Genomic DNA, 19,111 nt, shown 5'->3' on the forward strand with positions numbered 1-19,111 from the left:
AAATACAGATAGTTCTCAACTTACAACCACATAATTGGAACCAAAATTTCAGTTACTAAACAGTACAGTCATTAAACAAGTCATCAAAGGACTGGGGCCAATTTTTACAACCATTAACCATAGTGATTAAGGGAATCACATGGTCATTAAGTGACTCCAATTTCCCCAAATGACTTTGCAAATCGGAAGCATAATGGAAAGGTCTGAAATTGTGATTACATATCACAAATCATAATTCCTTTTTCCAAGGCTGTTGTGAATTTGAACCATTATTAAATGAACTGTCATAAATCAAAGATTACTTATATAATTTTCAGTATTGAATTTTATATTCTATCTTGATTTGTAGCTGCGGCTATACATACTTAAATTTTAGAAGCAATATGAAAATCCCAGAAATTTTTCAATGTGATATTTCTTTCCAGTAACATAAAAATAAAAATTAATATTATTCCATAATGTTTAAATTTGTGTTACTGAAGTGTTAGAATAACTGTCAGAAAATCCTAGTTCAAATCCTGTTTAGTAAAGAAACTGAGCAGGTAAGTTTAGGCTAGTTATTTACTCAGCACATCTCATGTATTAGGGTTAAAGTATGCAAAGGTCAGGAAAATAAAATAGTCATTGGAGGAGATTGAGATGTAAAAATAATAAGATTTGTAATTCACATTTGTCACCGGCATTACCATTTGGACAATGTAGTTCCTAATAAGTTTACAGGGTTCCCCCCTCCCCCCTGCTTATTTTGATCTTTCTGTTCCTGACTTTTCAAGTGCCCAAAAGAATAAAGAGAACATAAAATCAACATTATTCATTCTTTTTCCTCCTTAGTAACCTAGTGGAATGAAGAGATCTGGAAACCCATGTCTTTTTCTTCTTTTCTTTATAGTCAATTGAGGCACTTGATGTGTTGAGGTGGTGCCTGGAAGCAATAATGGATAAGATGAGACCCAGTAAAGCAATAATTAAGCCAGAGAAAGTGGAGGGATTGTTTGTAGAAGGCTCATCTTGTCCTGTTTTGGAGGGAGATTGTACTTTGAATCCTGCATTATCACACAAGTTTCAGATGGGATCAGTGCTCTAATTATTACGTGTATTAGATTTAAGATAGCTGCTCACTCTTAAGAGCTTTGGTGGCACAGTGGTTAGAGTGCAGTACTGCAAGCTAATTCTGCTGACTGCTGGCTGCCAGCAGTTTGGCAATTCAAATCTCACCCACTCAAAGTTGACTCAGCGTTCTATCCTTCTGAGTTTGATAAAATGAGGACCCAGATTGTTGGGGGCAATGTGCTGACTCTGTGAACTGCTAAGAGAGGGCTGTAAAGCACTGTGAAGTGGTATGTAAGTCTAAGTTTTATTGCTATTGCTACTTACAAAATATAATTGACCATTAAACAATTTAAAAACAAAGATATACCTTGGACTAAAAACAACCATTAAAACCAAGGAAGATAGCTCCCTCCCCTCTAAAACATTAACTCCAGGCTGGGACCAAAGCCAAATTTTAAGGGCTTTTCATAACATAGGAGACAAGGCACTGTCTATATCTCTGGGAGGGATGCAATTCTGGAAGGTGAGCCCATGATAAACAAGGCATGCTTTCTATATCCCTTAAGGAGACCACATTCACAACAACAGAATGGACTTGGGATACACCCACTCTGTCAGAAGATACTGGGCAGGCAGAAACAAAGGGGCAGAGGTTTAATAAGCAGGACATATACTGTAAAGGGCTTTAAAGATAACAACCAGCACTTTGAATTGCATACCAAAACCAACTGGCAACTATGCAGCTGTCATATAAAACATGGGCATAACAAAAAGTTCCGTTAGTACTCAAAGAGCTGTATTTTGAACCAGCCATAGCATTCTTACTGGCTTACGCTAGCATACCAACTACATTATCTGAATAGGCAGTATCTGTAACTAATTACCTGGTAACTCTTGAATTTGGAATCTTCATTTCCAAAAAGGTCCAAAGTAAAAAACAAAACTGTTAACAGGAGTTGGCAGATGTAGTTATATTATTCCAACAGTTTTTAGTCTTCACTGTTTGACAATCCATTTCTGTCAGTACTAGTGAATGGATGTAATTATTCTTCTGCTATTGCTTCCAGTTGAAGAGAAATACGAAAAGAAAGAAACCAATAGCAACAAAACCTTCTAGGAGGAGATAGAGACACAGATACTGTGTCTCTTCTGATACTTCTGTACAACTGACAATAGCCTGACATAGCATGGGATATTATGCCAGAGACTTTCTAGACAAGATTTTGTGTGACTTGACCCATAATTGTATATATAATAGAAGCTTTCTCTTTCTCTCCTCTGCCTTTTGTTTTGATCTGTTTAATTTATGTTTATTGTGTAGTTTTAGATAATGTAGTTTTATTCTCTACTGCTGCAAATCCAGAAAACAGTTTGTTAATGGGTAATAAAAAATAAATATGCATGCAATGCCAGCTACTTGGTTGCACCATTCAGTGTATGCTATTCCTGCCTACATCTTACTTCCAGCCACTATATGTTGAACTGATTACTGAAGTCCCTCTGCATAGACTGCAGAGAGGAAGTGACCATAGTAATTCCACTCTTGAACTTGTATCCATATATAGTCTTTGTGATTAGAGGGTTCAAGCCTGTGCAGATCAGCAGGACAGTTCATCACCTTGGTATATGCCACATATGAGTGTGAGCTGCTTTGAGTTGACTTCCAGTGTTATATTCCATGGTCCCATTGAGTTCTTGAGAAGGTCCTCAGTGTTTTATTGACTTTATATGGGACCATGCATTCACAAATCCACAGATGCGTGTGACATTGAGCCATAGGCTTTCCTTGAAAACAGGATATTTATCTTCTTGGCTTTTGCTTCTCTAGTGTATCTCCCTGATCTGGTCACTAGTGCTTTGAGGCTTTGTTTAGCAGTGTCTAAGGCTTCAAATGTATCAGTCTCTCCTATTTATAAATGAGTCTTATCCCTAATCTTTACATACTTGAAGATTACCCCTTTCACACTCTTTCACACTCTTCTGTAATTCCACCAGCTAACTAACCTCTTACCAAGTTTCCATGATCTTAGCCTCTAACCTCATGCTCCAGGGAGAGTATGTACTAGTGTTGTAGGATCTCCAGAATTACGGTGGCTATAATGTATACCAGTTCATTGCTTTTAGTTATGATAGTAGGGATTGCTGTGAGGGTTTTGTTGGTATATTCCAGCATAGTGTCTGATGGTACTTCTCCACCAAGCCTACAATAATCAGTGTTAATCTATTATCTTTTGCATCCTATCTGCAACTGTACATGGAGAGGGTGCCAGTGAAGGTCTGGATTCAGCTACTTGCCACACATCAGTTCTTCTCTTAGGTCTTCTTGAGTATGGGATATAATATGTAGTTGGTCTATCTCTAGCTGTGAGAGCAATTTCCTATTTGTTATGCTGAAGTGTTGGCTAACTAGCTGTTTCTCACTTAGAGATGAGAAACAGCTAGTTAGCCTCAAATGAAAGTCTTATGTCCATCCATTGTTCTCTTATATGTTTCCTTTCTTCATCCAGATATCCAAATGAAAACCTCTCAAATAAATTATCCATCTTCTATTAACATATTGAGTGAAGGATAGCAATTAAAATAACATTGTGAGGGAGGACGTTTGTTTGGAGTACTTATATAGTATTAGTGATTGAGTGAGGATCTCATTTTTTCCTTTTAAATACATACATACATACATACATACATACATACATACATACATACATACACACACACAAACATACATACATACATACATATAAATAAAAGCTATATGCTGCTTCACTGGCACTTCAAATGGTGGGCTATGGGCTGTACTTCCCTTGAGATCCCTACACTGTTTGCAAGGTGCAGTGAAAAGAGAAAACTGTCTCTCTATATTAGTTCCTGTCAAACTCCACAGTGCATTTGCTAAGATAGATAAAGAGCTGCCATCTGTGGATTTAGTGACAATAACTTATGCTTGCAGAAAAAATGAGTTAAATAGAATTCCTCAGAGCTATACAATACCATTAAAGGCTATTTAAATATCTAACAGCAATAAAGGAGCTGAAGTTTATATGGGTTTTCAAAGATGATATGTAGATGCTGTGAGATGAAGGTTTATTCTTTAATTCCAGCCAAAAGGCCTTAAAATCTTTGTATCTTGAGCTAAAAAGAGATGACTGATGACAATTTTTAACTTGTTTGACTTCCAGATGGACTATTTTATTCTTTATGTGGACAGTGAAGGTTCACAGATTTTAGTTGCCAATTGTTGTCGATTCTGATACCAAAATGTGTTGATTGAGATGTAGGGCACATCGATTAAATTGTAATCCCTGAGTTAAGTAGGTGACACACATGATTTGACTTCATGTGCTATTTTCACTATGGCTAGGAAAGTTCTTCCAGATGTTTCTGCCTTTTTTCTCATGGGAAGTTTTGATTTAGAATAATACAGCACCATACTTACCCTTGGGTCCAATAGAATAGCTAAAGAAAGTCAATCTTTGTTGATGGGAAAAAAGCTGAGGCATGTGAATGTAATGTTATTTGGATGTCTGTATATTTCTTTTACCTTAAGCATTTCAATCTATTCTCCTTTGGTATCAAGATTGATCAAGATTAAATTTAAAACCTGTTTTCTGATTTGACTGTATTTAGTATTTTGTATTTGTATTTGTTTATTATTTATAGGCTGCCCTTTTCCCTGAGGGGACTCAGGGTGGCTCACAATTTATGGGGAGGGGAATACAAGATGAGACATGAGACAGTACATAAGTAAAAGTAGAACACAACATTCATTCATCATTCGGGTGGGGACGGATTAGAATCCTTATCCCCAGGCCTGACGGGATAGCCAGGTCTTGAGGGCTAATGCTTCTAATGCTTGAGGACTGCATTAGAAAGGGAGAAGGGACAACAATGTACCAATGAAAGATGAAGCAATCAAGCTTGAATCTTACCAGAAAACAAACAGCTACCTATTTTTCCTGGTAGATTACTTTTTTTAACACTCTAAGCCTGACATTTCCTGGGCAAGAAAGGCTATCCCTAAAGACTTGGAAAGCAAGAAGTATATTGAAGAGGCTTTACTTTACTGGGCATTTGTGGCTCCAAACAAGTAACCGAATTATTTCTCTCTTATGTTCTTGTCTGCCTTTGGATAGAGCAATTTTAGACTTCTGCTGGGAGGGAGACAGGATAAGGAACTTGGAGACAAAACTATGGACCCTAATAATTATTGAAGTTAGGGATTAGATCTTAAGTAAACAAAAATAAGAAAAGTACAAGGCATACTTTCTAATAATATAATACAATATTTGTAACCAGTAGATTCAGGACATATACCAAGTTGTATCTCACACACTACATATAATTAACCTGAGGAATTTACAGTAAAAAAATTACGTAATTACAGCTCATACACATGATTTAAAGTAAAAATGAGCAAAGATTCATGGCAGGTATGCAAAGCAGTGATAGATAAAAGTAACATCAATAGAGGGAATACAGTTGGTTAGAGATGACGGTAGTGTAAAGGTCTTCAGTTAGATGTTCTGCTTGTGATCATCAAGCTAGCTTGAAAGTCATCTAGCTAGCACTTTTTGGAAGCAGAATTATGGAGAGAAAGACTTGTGTCTGCTTCAACCAAGCACTCTTAATGGTTTTGCCTGAACTAATATATATCATCCTGCCTGAGAGGAGTTACAGGTGCATCCAAGAAAGAAGGGAAAAAACATATATAACAACAATAAAACTATAATTATTTATAACATAATAATAATAATAATAATAATAATAATAATAATAATACCACCATCAAATGCCTTGATAAGCCTTAGCTTCTTGTTTATTGACTACTTCAATCCACAGAAAATGTGTAAGAGGCAAAATGAAATTGAAATAAAAACAATTTGTTAAGTAACATTTATTGAAAGCTGCTGATGCTTCCACTTTTCTATAGCTTATCATCTACTGGGGAGGCCAGGAGTTGTGAGTGTTTCCAATATGTTCGATCCATAAGATAGCACCAATAAAAGGGTCTGCTGAAAATTAGAACTGATCTTGATTGCAGGAATCCAGAGTAAACAGTGGGTGGGCTCAAAGATGAGGATTGCTGTAAATGAAACTTTGCAGCCAAGGTATGCTAATTTTCAAATCATCAAAGTTTACCCTTCACTTACTGTGACAACTCTTCCACAGCAAAGCGCATAAAACCTTGGATCATTTCTCCCCTGCTGTCTTAGAGTCCTATTTTTAGCGTGGTATTGTACATTGTATATTAATCACTTCTGTCAAACCACAATGGATTGCTACCTTGATCATCCGCAATTCACATTCATTCCCAGTGTGTGAGCCTGTTTAAATATCCAACAAATTTTGGAATGGAGAAAATGAAACTTTCATTCAACATTGTTCCTTCTTATTTTATAGGTTCCTAGCAGATGAGGTAATGGGTGTAATAGTTGATCTTATCTGAGCAGCAGAAGCAAAATTACATAAGATTGTTGAATGACTTTTCTGTCAACATGGCTGCTTTTTAAACATAGCGGTCATCTTGTTTAAGAAGAAAAATCCTGTAGTATTACCGAATCTATAGAGCTGGACTGTAGTAAGGCTGGGTTTCCATTGAGTGATATACCGGCACTTTGTCTATTGTAATTGTTTTCAAATAATTACACCTTGTTTTTTTCCGATAGGTTTTTAGTGTTCTCTGCTGTTTTTATTTGGAGGTGAGGCTTTTGAGGTATCAGCTAATTCTGGAATTAGAATGGAGGAATGCAATCACACATAGTCTACTGGAGGAATAGTTCAATGTGGACACCAGGGCCTCCTGAAAATTCTCTATCCTTTCTTCTAAACCCATCATTTCTGCCTCAGCTGCTTCTCTCTGCTTTTGTAACTGTCCTCAGTGACTCCTGGACCATTTTGTCCTCCTCTGTGTCTCTGCTGAGGGGTTTCTTTCAACATTTACAACATGTCCAATCCATTTTTACCATTGAGCAGGAGGATTATAAGGAATTGGGGAATGTATTTACAACGGTACTGGCATCTAGAATAGCAGAATATCATATATGTTTATTTAAATATTATATATAATATAATAACATATATTATATAATATTTATTGAAACAAAAACATCTGTCTCTCTCAGGTCCTTGGGAAGGACCTGATTGGTGGATAAAAATGCCAATTTGGTGCAAACCTCTGGCTGACTGTGACTGATTATAATAGTTTATTACATTGGATCAGCCCATATTGTATGCCTCTCAGCTCTTCACAGTAATCCAAAAACCCTTCAAAAGGAATCCAATACTCATCCATCTCTGCTCTATTTGAGTATTTACACATTTGGAAAATTAAAAGTTTCACCAATATATCCAATTCTTCCCCATAGCCCATAAAAAGAACACATTTACCATATATTTTAAAGATAGTAGGAAGCCAGAAATCTGTTGGTGAGTAATTTTGGCCTTTAGTTTGCCACAGCAGACATCTTTGTGTAATATAAGTACTTTTCTTTTGTCTTTTTAATTTTAGAATCAACCTTGTCCTATGTTAGGCAGCTGGAAGCAAGAGTAAGACAGCTGGAGGAGGAAAATCGCATGCTGCCCCAGGTGGGTGATTTCTGTTGCTAGGCATACTAGTTTGTAGCTGAGGTCTGCAGATAGAAGATTAAGACTGATGTGTGCCAGGGAATGGCTCGCCATGCTATAGAGGAGATTGTGTGTATCTGAATGCTTTTTATACCTATAGATGGGAAGTTGAAGTGTTACTGTATTTTCTGTCAGCATCCTAAGTGTTGCCTGGATGAAGGACTCAAATTCTTTATGGAGTAAGCAATTAGTCAGATAAGGAGTGATGGACAAAACTATGCAGCTGTAATGGAATAAGTCATGATGCAGAGACAGTAGCCAGAACATTTCAGTCAGAGGCATCCCATGATTTGTGGATTCATTATCCGTCCCCACCCGAATGATGAATGAATGTTGTATACTATTTTTACTTAAGTGTTGTCTTTGTCTTATTGTCTTGTACCCCCTTCCCTATATTCTGTAAGCCGCCCTGAGTCCCCTCAGGGAAAAGGGCGGCCTATAAATAAACAAACTCAAACTCAAACTCTGGAACTATGAAATACCTATATTTCATAGCCACTGAGGAAAAGAAATTGGTCAATTAGGGAGATAGACCTGCTTAGTCGTAAAATGATTAGGAAGCTTGTTTTATTAGGCAGTCAAATTGCCCTAGAATATGTTTGTTACACACACTTTTGTATACATGTAGTTGAAACTCTACCATGCAATTCTCGCTTATGCAATGAAGAGTTGTATCTGGAGCATATAATAGTCAGGTATTTTCTGTGTTAACAGTTTTCAACCTTGTCATTTCAGTTACGGTCCAGATCTTTGAGAAATAACTGAGAAAAGAAACAAACATAAAGAAAAACAAGCATATTACCTGGTGCAGTATTCTTCCAGTCTCTAGATTTTGTACTTGGGATACTGCTTTCCCTCAAATATGCCCATACAGCTATCAAGAAAATGCAGTGATAGCTCAAGAAGGATAAACTCTGTCAAACTCTGAGCTTAATAAAGAAAGGCGGCTATGATGATTCAGTGACTATAGTATTCTGGTCAGAGTTCTCTTTGATCTTGCCTTCCTAAGAGTGAAGAAAGAGCAGGAGGTAGCTATATGGAAACTCTTTCTGTCTCTCTTTGTGTGTATAGACAACAGTTTCTTGTGGGTGTCTTTATTGAACAATAATAGCTATTGTTGATGTCTGATTCACTTGAGGCAGAGTAAGAACTATATGGGGGAGTTAAGCAATTAAAGCTTTTGAATAATGGCTAAGCATTGAAGAGAACATTCTGCATGCGCACTCAGATAGCAGGAATTTTTTTTAAGAGGCAGTGCATATTAGGACATCATGTGAATATATGACAACACGGAATAAACTACGGCTTGAATCTCACAATCTCAAGAACGATTTATATATTTCCTTTATCATCATCAGAACCACTGCAACGGATAACAGCAAATTAGCATATTAAATGGGGTTTCCTTTTTTCAGATTGTGACGAAATGCTGCTCAAATGCAAATCTCCTTAGTTTGTCTGGTTTTGTCTTGTTTTTACATAGAAATATGCATTTTAGAAAATGGAAACATTGCAATAGACTACAATGTCTTATTATGGCAATCATCCACTTTACCTCTTTTCATTTAATGTCTCTTTAATGAGCACATTAGCATTTGTGCTTAGGGTAGTTAAGATTAAACTCTTTTTCATACTTCATTTTTTCAAGTGTTGATACTTTACTAGGAAAATCTCACTGGAGATGGAAACCAGTTTTGCATAATAAATGTATGATTAAAAAAATCTGAAGTTACAAGCTTGCATGAATTCATTACTCATTTTTCCCTAGTCACATTCTGTGGAATATTTAAATGCTTGAGAAGTTATTTCAAAGTATCCAGATAATTGGTAGCCCTGTTTTAGAAGTTCAAATATAGGCCTTATGCACATTTAATTACAGTATTATTATTATTATTATTATTATTATTATTATTATTATTATTATTATTATTGCAAAGTTTTAGGTTATATTTATTTTTTCAGTGTCTAAAGAAGGGATTAGTTGGGAACAGAACTTGAAGGAAAAAAATGAAACCCTTTTTTAGAGCAGATGTGTAAAATTGTCAGTTGTGAGAACTTGCTGGTATAGATAGAAGAAGCCCATAGTATCTTCCTTAGTTTGACAACAACTTCCTACCTCTTTTTTGTCTTGAATCTACTGAATTCTTAGCTACGAAAATCAGTCACAGAATATTGGCAATTGAAGTCCAAGTCACCAGTAGTATATCAGTTAGGGAGAGGAATGTTTAACTTCATTATTTAAGGAAAATACTGTGTTTCAGAATATGTAAGTCATACAAAGTGCTGTGGACTATGGAACAAAAATGGTAGATGTCTGTTTCAACTTACAGCAGATTGGGAATCTTTGAGAAAAACTGGAGGAGTACCAATATTTTTCCTGCATAGAATGTGCTGAACTTCATTTTCCATAACTCTATGCTGACAGGTAATTTTTAGATTCAATCTAGACATTGCTTGATCAGAAAATTTGTGGTTGCCTTGTGAATTTGAGGGGGGGGGATTGTTCCTGTCCCTGCCTCTCATCAGTCATACATGTATTTTAGAAATGTTCAGTGGGGATTGATTTCCCTGGGCAATACCTATGAATTCCAAGGTACATAGGATTTAGGAATACTAATCTGAATTGTCATAGTTAAGTCAAAGCTTTTTACCAAGATACAGCAAGAAATGTAAGAAATATTTTTGACCACCTGGTGGTATACTTTGCAACTTACTGACGTGACTGTTCATATGCTATGTCATACATAGGTACCAAGTTGCATGGTATATATGATAAGCTTCCGAGTTCTTAGTGGAATTTATTCTGCTTCTAGTCAATGTTAGTTTCATGTATGCTATCCTTTCTGTCCAGTTTCTTCTTCAATATATTATTAAAAACACATACATAAACAAAGAAAATGTTTATTTATCTTATATGAAACTTTCCCTAATGTATCTTTTTCTTTCTTGCATATTAGTATGGATGTTTCCCCAGTGTATGCATTTATATATATATTATTGTTTTGTTTTGTTTTTGCGTGTGTGCTAAGAAACATTGGAAGTTCTCCTGTGCGCTACTTGGAGAGTCCAAGCATGGGGTTAATTCTGTCTGACTGCCCTGGACTGAACTGAAAACTTCTTTAGTCACGCCTCTGCTGCTGCACTGGGGCTGGTGGCTCCAGAGGATCCCTGGTGGAGGCTTCCTATGGAACAGCAGTTGATTTGCGCTGGGATTTCTCAAATTGTTTATCCAGCACTTTCTGGCGTCTGAGGGCCGCCCTGTCCTGTGCCTTGTCTTGCTTCTTTTCCCCAGCGCCCATTGTTCTGTTGTCGAACAGGCAAAATGATCTCTTGCCTGTCTATCGTACCATGGGCAAGGTTGCACTTATGACAGCTGCAGTGGTGCCTTCTACCCCACCGAACAGGCCAAGAACAGCAACTCTCCTGCTCTGATTCTGGTTCCCCTCAAAGTTAGGCAATCCCTGAAGTTGTGGCAGTCCCTGGCACTGACCAAAGACAGCCTCTTCCGCGAGCTGGATCATCAGATTGTTACAACAGACACCAGCCTGTTTGGATGGGGCATCCATCTCAACAACCAGGTCGTGCAAGGCATGTGGCAGGTGATCTCAAACACAGCATAAACTGGCTGGAGCTAAAAGCAGTGAGGCTGGCTCTCCTCCATTTCCAGCTAATCATTCGGGGCCACCATGTCATGATACTCACAGACAATGTTGCTGCCAAGCCACATATCAACCGCCAAGGGGGCACCTGGTCCAAATCGTTGATGGCAGAGGTGGAACGCTTGGGGAAGTTGGCAGAGAAACACCTGCACATTTCCAGGGAGAGCAATGTGCAGGCGGACTGTCCGAGCAGGGCCACGATCGATCATTCGGAGTATTCTTCAAGATCACTCAGAGGTTCGGCCACCCATTAGTCTACCTGTTCACCACCCAGAAGGCAAGCCAGCACTTTAGAGCTCGGCTGCCATTCAGTGAAACATGTTTTGCTGAATGGCAGCCGAGCCCTGCTGGCACTCTAAAGTGCTGGCATGCCTTTAAAGTGCCAGCTTGCCTTCCACACCGGCTGGCCTCTAAAGTGCTGGCATGCCTTCCAGGCCGGCCGGCCATTCAGCACTCGCACCCAGCGCTCGCACACCCACTGGACGGCGCCGTGGAGGAGAGGAACTGCGCGGGTCCTGCCGCTGATGGTATGGGCAAGGGTTGGCTGGCTGGGGGTGGGTGTGGCTGCTGCTGAGGCCTCCAGCCTTGCAATCCTGGGCAGGAAATGCAAAGGTTCGCTCGGAGCTGCGGAAGACTGTTGCACTGGGAGGCCTCTGTCCCGGGGATCCCCCGCTTCCCCCATTCGGATTACCCCTGAACCCAAAGGAGCCTGGGCGCAGGGGTGCAGGCCAGGGAAGACGGGATTTGGGGGCGCGGAGGAGGAAGGGGCAATCTTCCCCTCTGTTCGTCTGTCCCGCTGCAGAGCTCCTCCGGGGGATGGGGAGGCGGCGAGTGCACTGATCCCCGTTTGCAAGACCAGCCCTCCGCCTTCTTGTCCCGTTGGGAAGGGGGGGGAGACAAGAAGGGGGAAGGCTGGCCTCGCCGCTTGCATTTCCCCTATTCCCCCTCTCCCAATATAGGTGCAGAGAAAGAGCCAGGCTTCAGAAAGGAAAGGATGTTTTTAATAATTTTCTTTGTCTGAATATGATTTCCCATTGAGGAAAAGGGGAGTTTTAATTCCCCACCAGTAAAAAAAAGTTTAGTCTTTGAAGGACCCTTGTGTGACATCTGCCTCTGTGTGTGTGTGTGTGTCTGTGTGTGTGTGTGTGACTTCAGTGCCTCACCAGCCATAAACCTCACCACATGTCACTGTTCTACATTTATGTAATTCATGGAAACTGCAAGTTAATTGAATTAAAATGTGATCTAGATATTTTCATCCTACCTTATACCATCTGTGGCATGTTCTAAATACTGCAGTGATTGGTAATGCTATAACTTAATCAATACTTAGGCTTCTAGTTTGTACAAGACAGATTATTATCTAAGTTTATTTTGAATCATTGGCCATAGATGAAATATTAGAATCAATAGTACATGTAAAGATTTAGATCAGGCTGCTGCATCCTTCCTTCATAAATTATATCAGAATGAATTAACGAATGCAGAAAGGCAGAGATATGATCACTTTATGACACTGCACAAGACTTTGTGAATGTGTTATAGTCATGATGTCTTGGAAACAATATGAATAGGAGCTAATATGAATTTAGATGGTAAAGAAATGGTTCCTTAAGAATCATTAGTATTTTAGTCCTGATATCCACTTTCTGTTTTCGAGTTAAAAAAAACCTCCATTGTAATTTGTCTTTCCTTTCAGTTCCATATTTGTGATTAATGCATGCATTAAAAGCTTTTAATAATATTCGAGATGTATATATTAAAAATGAATCTACAACATATTGCACCTCTGGTCAAAAAGCTTCTGACATGCTTGGCCGAGCTGATGTGATACGACACGTAGCTCATCATTCCTGAACAATCTATCTGTCCAGGGAAGAAAGCTGTCAAGATATTTGCCATTTAGTTTCTCTGAAGGGGAGGCAGAGTTTGTCATTATATCTTGAAATTAAAACCTCACTCGAGGCATAGAGAAGTAACATTCTGTGATAAACATGTGGAGGTCATAGAATAGAAACCCCAGAGACAAGAGGAACAGCATAGATTGGCACTAAGCATAAGAAATGTGCCTGTCAGTTTTCATTTTTCACCCAGCATGTTGTACCATGACATACTTAGTATAGGAGGAGGGAGTTGTATTGGGGCACATAGAAGAAATTGCAAGTGAAACCATATCTTTAAAAAAAAAATAGTTGGAAAAGATTTCATCTGTGTCCCCATTTGACTTACCCCCCTGAATCGTCTTGGTTTTTTTAAAAAAATCTCCCCACTCATTACATTTTTTAATCTATATGAATACATGTAGTCCTCAACTTACGACCACAATTGAGTGCAAAATTTCTGTTGTTAAGTGAGACATTTGTCTGCATGGGACAAAAGCAAAGAGGAAGAACAGTATCAGTCAATAATGTATCAAACAATCAATCAATAATAATTGTTTAATCTTGGATAAAATATCAAGAAATTGTGAGTATATCATTTATACATTTCCATCTATGTAAACATAGTGTGTGCAAAAAATGTTAGGATATTTGCATTTGATTTTGAATATAATAAATATTTATCATTGTTTTCCATAATTTTGATTCTGTTTGATGGACGGATGTTAATTGAGATCTCAAAGCTTTTTAATGGGATAATTTGTTGCGGTGGGTGGGTGGGTCATCTTACTCTCTTTTGCATTGTATATTTTGGCTTGATTCTGATGTTTTCATAGTTGAAGTTCACTTTGAACAGAATTATGTTCCCATAATATAATTACTTTTTTGTTCTATTCCTCCTGTGGTGGGTTAAGATGCAAGATAGAATTGCAAACTTTTAGACATTTATTATTTTCTTTCTTAATACTTCTTGCACTTTCAACTCCACTCTGTTCTTTTTTTCTATTAGTTTGTCACCTGAATTCAAAGTTTCCTCCTATTCAGCCCCTCCTGCTCCTTCTTAAATCTTCTTTTCCACACCTAATTAAATTGCTAGCTAGAAAGTAATAGTTTTTTCTATAATACTTAGTTCCTGATATTCCAGTGACAGTACTTTTAAAAGGAAAGTCTCCTTCAAGTCAAGCTTTATTCCTGCTGTCTTGATGGCATGTCTATATAGCTTTTATGGTAATAGTGGAAAACTGGTATATTACTTTCTTGCCACAGGTATCTTCTTCTAAGTCCAGTCTTCAGCAATGGAATTCCCTGTCTTTTATCCCAGTGCTAACTATGCCAATCCTGCTTACTTTCACAGAAGTGGCTGTTAATATATTTGATGGTTTAAAAAGAAACAGATCATATGTATTTTATTAAGAATATAGTATATAAAATATGCCATTATAAGTTGACTTTTAAAAAACATAAGCTTTAAAATTGCGATATATTTACTGAGAAAAGTTAACAGATAGAAGTTGAATAACTGCCCTTAGCATTGTATTTCTTCCCCTTCCAGAGGACAGTTTATGAATGAAAAGGAAAGTTTACTGAAACATCAATGATGACAGTTTTAAAAAAGATCTTGGTTACAGCACTATTGACAAAGCCAATCTATAATGACAAATAAATACAGTATTCTTTTTCCGACTCTTACTACATTTTGCTGCCTGTGGAAACTGGAGATTGATAAGGATCAATTTAATTTGTGCAGAGCTTCCTTACAACAGCAGTCAAATCAGTAAAGACTTCCTATCTGCTTTGCCAAGAACTTGCAAATTCATCAGTTAACAAGAAAGGTCCACTTAGAAATTGATTTAATAGTTATCTTTACAATGTGGCAGTTTTCCATGCCTTGGGTGATAGCCAAGCCATTCAGCCATGACAACTGGACAAGAAATATTTAGGTATTGTCAAATGTAGACTGCTAGTTCCAGTTGAGAATGAATGGCTGATGTTTTCAAATAGCTGTTTATAGTCTCAGAATGTTGATAGGTCTGACTCCTGATCTCTGTCTTTGAAGTCAGTTCTTTTGCTTGCACCATGAGCAGTATCTGATTACTGAATCCAGTGTCTTGATCTTTCATAGTTCATCCACAGAGTAGTTTTTAGGCTCATTGTGAGGAATTATAAGAGGGACTAAGCACATCTTAAACTCATGATATGTACTGCATTCAAATAAATATGCTAGGATCCAGTGACTAGATATCACCAGAAGATGCTATGTCTAAAAGTCTTTTCAGCCCTAATGTCAGTCTTGTTTTAAAGAACTCTAGTCTCCAGCAGAGAACAGGACACAGCAAGGGTACTGAATTGTGAGCAGGGAAGATTTGGGAAAAGTGTAAGAGAAAATAGTTCAAAGTAAAATTTATTTATTCAATGCCCCAGAAATTCAATGGGTGTTGCAAGGAATTCAAGAGTAATACTTCGGTACATACACGGATCTTGGGACACTATTAAAGGTTGCATCCAAGTGAAAAGTTGCTGGTTCTTGAAAAGCTGAATTTGGATCCCTACGTATTTAATTCTTTTTTTTTTTGGTAGCATATTTGTTTGCCACTATTTTTTCCTGATGCATTCCATCTTTAATACCATAGCTGGGCAAATGTGTGTGAAGTGAATACAATGAAGTACTATCTAATCTCTTTGTACTTTGACCAGCTTAGAAATATGAACATCCTGTTTGACGCAGGTTTTATTTTTAATGAGATAACAAACTTCAGATTTTAAAATATCTAATTTAGTAATGCATGGAATCAGAAAATGGGGGATATGGAGGGGACCACAAGGAACAAACTCTTCTCAGTGTGCAGGAAAACCAATTAAACCATCCTTGGTGATTTCCTAGCTTCTTAAAAATATCCAGAAGGGGAACTCAGAATCTCCATAGTTAGATTATTCTGCTGTTGTACAGTTTCCCCCCCCCCCCCTCATATTTAAACAAAACCTTAGGTAGCTTTAACTTCGGCTGATTATTTTTGACTTCTATAGTTCCTGGTCACCTTCTCTATTTCACCCTTTAATGTGTTTAAACATTGATATCATGTCTCCCTTCAGGCTTTTTCTCTTTAGACGGAACATTCCAAGTTCCTTCAGGCTGTCTTCACTGGGCATATTCTTAAGTACTTGCATCATCTCCTCCTATTAAAAATGCTGAGATTGAGGGGAATTATATCCATAGCATTCTCTTTTCCCACTGAGGTAATTACTTTTCTCAAAGGAGATGAGATTTGTCTCACATGACCTACTTTTGACAAAGCCATGCTGACTTTTAGCAATCACAGTATTGTCTTCAAGAGACTTTACAAGTGACCTGCTCCATTAACTGCTCTAACATCTTTTCAGGTATTAATATTAGGCTCACTGGCTGAGAATTATGGGGATTCACTCCCCCCCCCTTTCTTGAAGAGGAGAACTATTTGTTCTCAAGCCTTCTGACATTTTCAAAGGAATTCTGGTTTCCTAAGAGAAAACTATCAGAAACCCTAACACGGTGGTTCTTGAACTGGAGGTAATTACTCCAAGTATTTAATTTGGGTATTTGCTGGGAATAATGGAGCAATTTACAATTGCTTGTTTTGTGTGTCAAGTATCCACTTTGAAACAGCTGCTACCACAACACTTGGGTAAAATAAAAGTCTCCTTTTGTGGGGGTAATGATATTATTCAAGCCTGAGAAAAGTGATAATTGGGTAAAACAGTTTGCAAACAGTTCCTTCCATGTTATAGGAAGTACGTACTTCATCAGGTCTTGGGACCTGGAGGCATCCAGATTAGCTATTTTTCCAGATCTTAGCTGAGCCTCCCATGTGGTGTCTATTCCTTTTCTCCTTCCCCCCTGAATATAAAGACAGAGGCAAATAGGAGTTCATTATATTCACTTTCTGATCTGTTAAGATTTCTTCATTTGGAGCAAATAGGTAGCCCACCATTTCTTTTGCCTTCCTTTTATTACTACCGTTTGAAGAAACACTTCTTGTTGCATTTTTCCTGGCTTGTTAGTTAGCCTTATTTCATTTTGTGCTTTTGCTTTCCTAAGCTCATTTCTACATATCTGAGGTAAATCTTTGCAGACTGCCTTGGTCACTAGCCATTCCATTTCCAATTTCTCTTTCCCCAAAGCATCCTTCTTTAGTCTTAACTTCCTCATTAGTATTGGGACTTCACTACCCTTAATTCCCTTTTCAAAAGGTCCCAGCCACTTTTGCTTCAAGCTTTTCTTCTCAGACAGGGCCGATTATACTCACTGTCACAACATGGCCTTGTCAAATAAAGTTGAATAATTAATTATTCCTGTGCATGTGATTTTACTGACTTTGCAATTTTATGAGACTGAAGATGGCATCGTATGACAGAGGGAAGTAATTCGCTTGAACAGTAAAATGCTTGTGTGCTTCACTTTATATTGGATTTATACAGAAATTGCTATGTTGGAAAAACATAGCCCAAGGAAAGTTCAGAAGCACCATTCTAATTACAGGTATCGATTTTCACTATCCTTCATTTGTTTTTCTTTATTTTTCCTTTGGTCTTCTCTGCCATTCTCTTTAGCAGAGCCATAGCTGGCAGGAGAAAACCTCCTGGATTAGCAGCTCCTGCTTGAAAAGTGGGTGGCAGCCATGACTAGAAGGGCCATTGCTCAGGGGCACCTTGTGACCAGTTGCACCCATTTCTGGATTGGGAGACATTACTTATGTTAAGCTCATGGAATACATTAATGTAATATGCTTTGTGTGGGGCTTTCCCTTGACAAGCATTTGCGAGCTTCAGCTGGTTCAGAATGCAGTGACACAGACACTTTTGAGCATTCCACTGGTTCATGAGCTGCCAAGCTCCCAGTGGGCCTCCATGTACAATTCAGGAGGTTGGTCATTATCTATAAAGCCTTGTGTGACACATGGCAGGCTTGTTGATTCTCTTTTGGAGAAATGGATGGCCCAGATACAGAAAATACCAAAACTGAATGTTTTAATTGCCCAATTGTCCTATTTTTTATTTATTTTTTTGTATCCCACCTTTATTGCTTTAACAAATAACTCAAGATAGTGAACATATCCAACACATCTTTCTCATCCCATTTTCCCCACAACAACCCTATGTGGTAAGTTGGGCTGCGTGACTGACCCAAAGTCACTTATTGATGGAATAGCAGGATTCAAACTTAATGTTGCTATGCAGATAATTTGCTTCTCTGTTCAATTTGTATAGCCCATCCATCTCACATATGAGCAATTAAAAACACAAAATAATACAAAGAATAACTGGACATAACAAAAAGCCATTTTTAAAAATAAAACTGTTTTAAAAAATCCATAATCAGTGAGAGAGCTAGTCAATTTCACTAACAATGCAGTCACTTTACAGATTCCATACTATTGCTAACAGATCCCCAGACCAGATGGCAATGCCATTTCTTCAGGCTCTTCTGGAAGACCAACAGTGAATGATGTTCCTGGATGGTTGCCTCAGCAAAGAAGGCTCCCTCCTCCAAGTTCCATCAAATGACATTCTTTTGTGGAAAAAACCTGCAACATGCCCTTTTTGCTAGACCCAATGGGATGGGTAAATGTGATTGGGGAGAGATTGTTCCTCAAATAACCTGACCCCATGTCATGTAGAACCTATAAGTTATTAACCAGAACCTTAAACTGAATGCAGAAGCAAACAGTGCAGCTTGTGGAACAGAGGTCTAGCGTGTTCTTGTCTAGGTACTGTACACAAACTCAAATTTCATACCAGCTGAAGTTTCCAGATGCTCTTTAAGGGCAGCACCATATAATATTCCTTTTGAAGACTCAGTGACTTCCAGAAAACCCCAGAGAGGGACTTAGGATATCTGAGCCGAGGTGGCACAGTGGTTAGGGT

The 19,111-nt window shown here is 38.1% G+C and overlaps 1 protein-coding gene across 3 annotated transcripts in view; it reads left to right on the forward strand.

The window, feature by feature from the left end:
- CCDC85A (coiled-coil domain containing 85A) overlaps positions 1-19,111 on the forward strand; it is a 146,014-nt gene that overhangs the window by 95,299 nt on the left and 31,604 nt on the right. For 2 of the 3 annotated variants that reach the window (XM_032217177.1, XM_032217175.1), the window contains exon 3: positions 7,559-7,635. The exons of the other annotated variant lie outside the window; for it this stretch is intronic. In XM_032217177.1, coding sequence (XP_032073068.1) covers positions 7,559-7,635 — 77 coding nt within the window. The remainder of the gene's footprint in view (positions 1-7,558; positions 7,636-19,111) is intronic. 3 annotated transcript variants of the gene reach the window in all.

Source organism: Thamnophis elegans, chromosome 4, assembly GCF_009769535.1.
Source record: "Thamnophis elegans isolate rThaEle1 chromosome 4, rThaEle1.pri, whole genome shotgun sequence".
NCBI classification, from domain to species: domain Eukaryota; kingdom Metazoa; phylum Chordata; class Lepidosauria; order Squamata; family Colubridae; genus Thamnophis; species Thamnophis elegans.